At 39.9% G+C, this 2,402-nt stretch overlaps 1 protein-coding gene across 2 annotated transcripts in view; it reads left to right on the top strand.

Annotated features, from left to right (window-relative positions):
• Nucleotides 1–1,082, top strand: part of PHYH (phytanoyl-CoA 2-hydroxylase) — a 29,886-nt gene extending 28,804 nt beyond the window's left edge. For both annotated transcript variants that reach the window (XM_011934236.1, XM_011934235.1), the window contains one exon: nt 522–1,082. In XM_011934236.1, coding sequence (XP_011789626.1) covers nt 522–575 — 54 coding nt within the window. In that variant the 3' untranslated portion in view covers nt 576–1,082. The remainder of the gene's footprint in view (nt 1–521) is intronic.
• Nucleotides 1,083–2,402: the final 1,320 nt, after the last annotated feature.

Below are 2,402 nucleotides of genomic sequence, written 5' to 3'. Positions count from 1 at the left end.
AAAAAAAAAAAAAAAAAATAGAAGTTGATTAAGTAGACCAGGAGTGGTGGCTCATACCTGTAATCCCAGCACTTGGGAGGCTTTGGGAGGCTGAGATGGACAGATCACTTGAGGCCAGGAGTTTGAGACCAGTCTGGCCAACATAGCAAAACCCTGTCTCTACTAAAAATACAAAAAGTTAGCAGGGCATGGTTGTGCACACCTGTAATCCCAGCTACTCAGAAGGCTGAGGCAGGAAAGTCACTTGAACCCGGGTGGTAGAGGTGGCAGTGAGCCTCTGCACTCCAGCCGAGGCAATGGGGTGAGATTGTGTCCCCAAAAAATTCTTCAAAAAGAGTTGATTAAGTAACTTAATTTGAGTTGTTTTGTTTACTAATCAATATAACTATTACAGGGATTATTTTCCCTATTTAACCTTTCACAGAGGCTAGAAATCAACTTTGTCTTATGGTGAAATTGAATGTAAATGGAGGGCAGATTGAAGTGTTCCATAAACTCACTCTGTTTGGTATTATTTCCAGGATATTTGGATGTTTCGAGCTCGACTTGTGAAAGGAGAAAGAACCAATCTTTGAAATAGCCATCTGCTGTAACTCTTTCAACAGAAAACCAAAATCAAACAAAATGTCTAAGGAAAATGTTTTCTTAATGAGATGATGTAACCTTTTCTATCACTTGTTAAAAGCAGAAAACATGTGTCAGGTACTTAATTGCATAGAGTTAGTTTTGCAGCACAATGGTGTTGCTTTAATGGAAATAAAAAAAGTAAAAGTGAAATATTACTGTTTTAAGAAAAACTAATTTAGGTTTGCAGCCAATAAAGATGATTGGTGTATAATTTAAGTGTTAAATTAATTTCTTTCATTCAATTAGCTCTTTACCCAAGCAGAAGTGAATCATTTGGAGCTTAGGGTATGTGTGTTTTGTATGCCCTTTCTGGTAAACCCATTCCCTATCAATTTTATGTCATTAGAGATTTTTTTCCCCCAAAATCTGGAACAATGTATAATACATTCACATTAAGTGAAGGGCATAGGAAGGGTGTCACGGAGTCCAAATAAAGATGAATATTCCTGCTCAGACAAGGGCTTTCTTCTGTGATTTCTTCAACCCAACCGTCCCCTTAACAAGGAGACTTGTTCTTTCCAGTCTTTTCCTCTGTTCTTAAAGAATGAAGACCAGGGCCGGGCGCGGTGGCTCACGCCTGTAATCCTAGCACTTTGGAAGGCTGAGGTGGGTGGATCACCTGAGGTCAGGAGTTCAAGACCAGCCTGGCCAACATGGCAAAACCCCAGCTCTACCAAAAATACAAAAAAAAAAAAAATGGCCGAGTGTGGTGGCATGTGCCTGTAATCCCAGCTACTCAGGAGGCTGAGGCAGAAGAATCACTTGAACCTGGGAGGCGGAGGTTGCAGTGAGCTGAGATCGCACCACTGTACTCCAGCTTGGGCGACAGAGCAAGACACTGTCCCAAAATATAAATAAATAAATAAATAAGTAAAAAGAATGAAGACAAGAGTGATTTCATTTGATGTATCTTATTGGGTAGGGCTGCTGGAAACCTTTCACATTTATGAATGAAGCCTAATGTCCTTCAAGCTATAGGGAAATTTTTAGACACTTTTGCTGGATTTGGAGTGAGCATGGACTGAACAAACTTATTTCAAGACAGCACCATATTTTCGGTACCAGCTGAGGGCAGCAAGGAGACATGGTCCTTATTTTTACAAATTTTAGTTAGGGCTTTAGTAAGAAAGAAATAACAGAGTACCTTTCTCGTCATTTTGCTAAGCACAAGTTTTCCTAAATCTAGTGTTGCCATGTGTGCTGTTTTCTTTGTGAGGACAGCCAATTTACGCTCAGCTCCCCCTGGGAACTGGAGAAGGCAGATCACTGACAGGCTCTAAGGAAATTAGATTATGGGATGGTTGGAAATAAAATGTAATTAAGGAATACCTGTGTAAACAACAGGTGGGGAGCCCTGCTTTGTTATGGAATAAACTCTAAATTGTTTCAAATTTAAAGTAAATATGAAAAACTAAACTTCAGTAGGAATATTGAAGAGCAACTGGTTATTTCCCGTGTGCATTTGTGAGTGAAAACCAACTGGCCCCCATCAGGAAATATTCATTTCCCATCTGATCCATGTCCCTTTGGTCTGTTAGTGCATGTAAGAAATATCCAAGCATCCACTCTTTTTTTTTATTTTTTATTTTTTTTATTTTTTTTTGAGACACGGTCTTGCTGTGTCACCAAGGCTGGAGTGCTGTGGTGTGATCTCGGCTCACTGCAATCTCTGCCTCCCAGGTTCTAGTGATTTTCCTGCCTCAGCCTCCCGAGTAGCTGAGACTAAAGGTGTACGCCGCCATACACAGCCAATTTTTTTTTTTTTTTTTTTTTTT

The sequence above is a fragment of the Colobus angolensis genome, unplaced genomic scaffold (assembly GCF_000951035.1).
Source record: "Colobus angolensis palliatus isolate OR3802 unplaced genomic scaffold, Cang.pa_1.0 Scaffold133, whole genome shotgun sequence".
NCBI classification, from domain to species: Eukaryota; Metazoa; Chordata; class Mammalia; order Primates; family Cercopithecidae; genus Colobus; species Colobus angolensis.
This window is presented reverse-complemented; position numbering and strand designations above follow the sequence as displayed.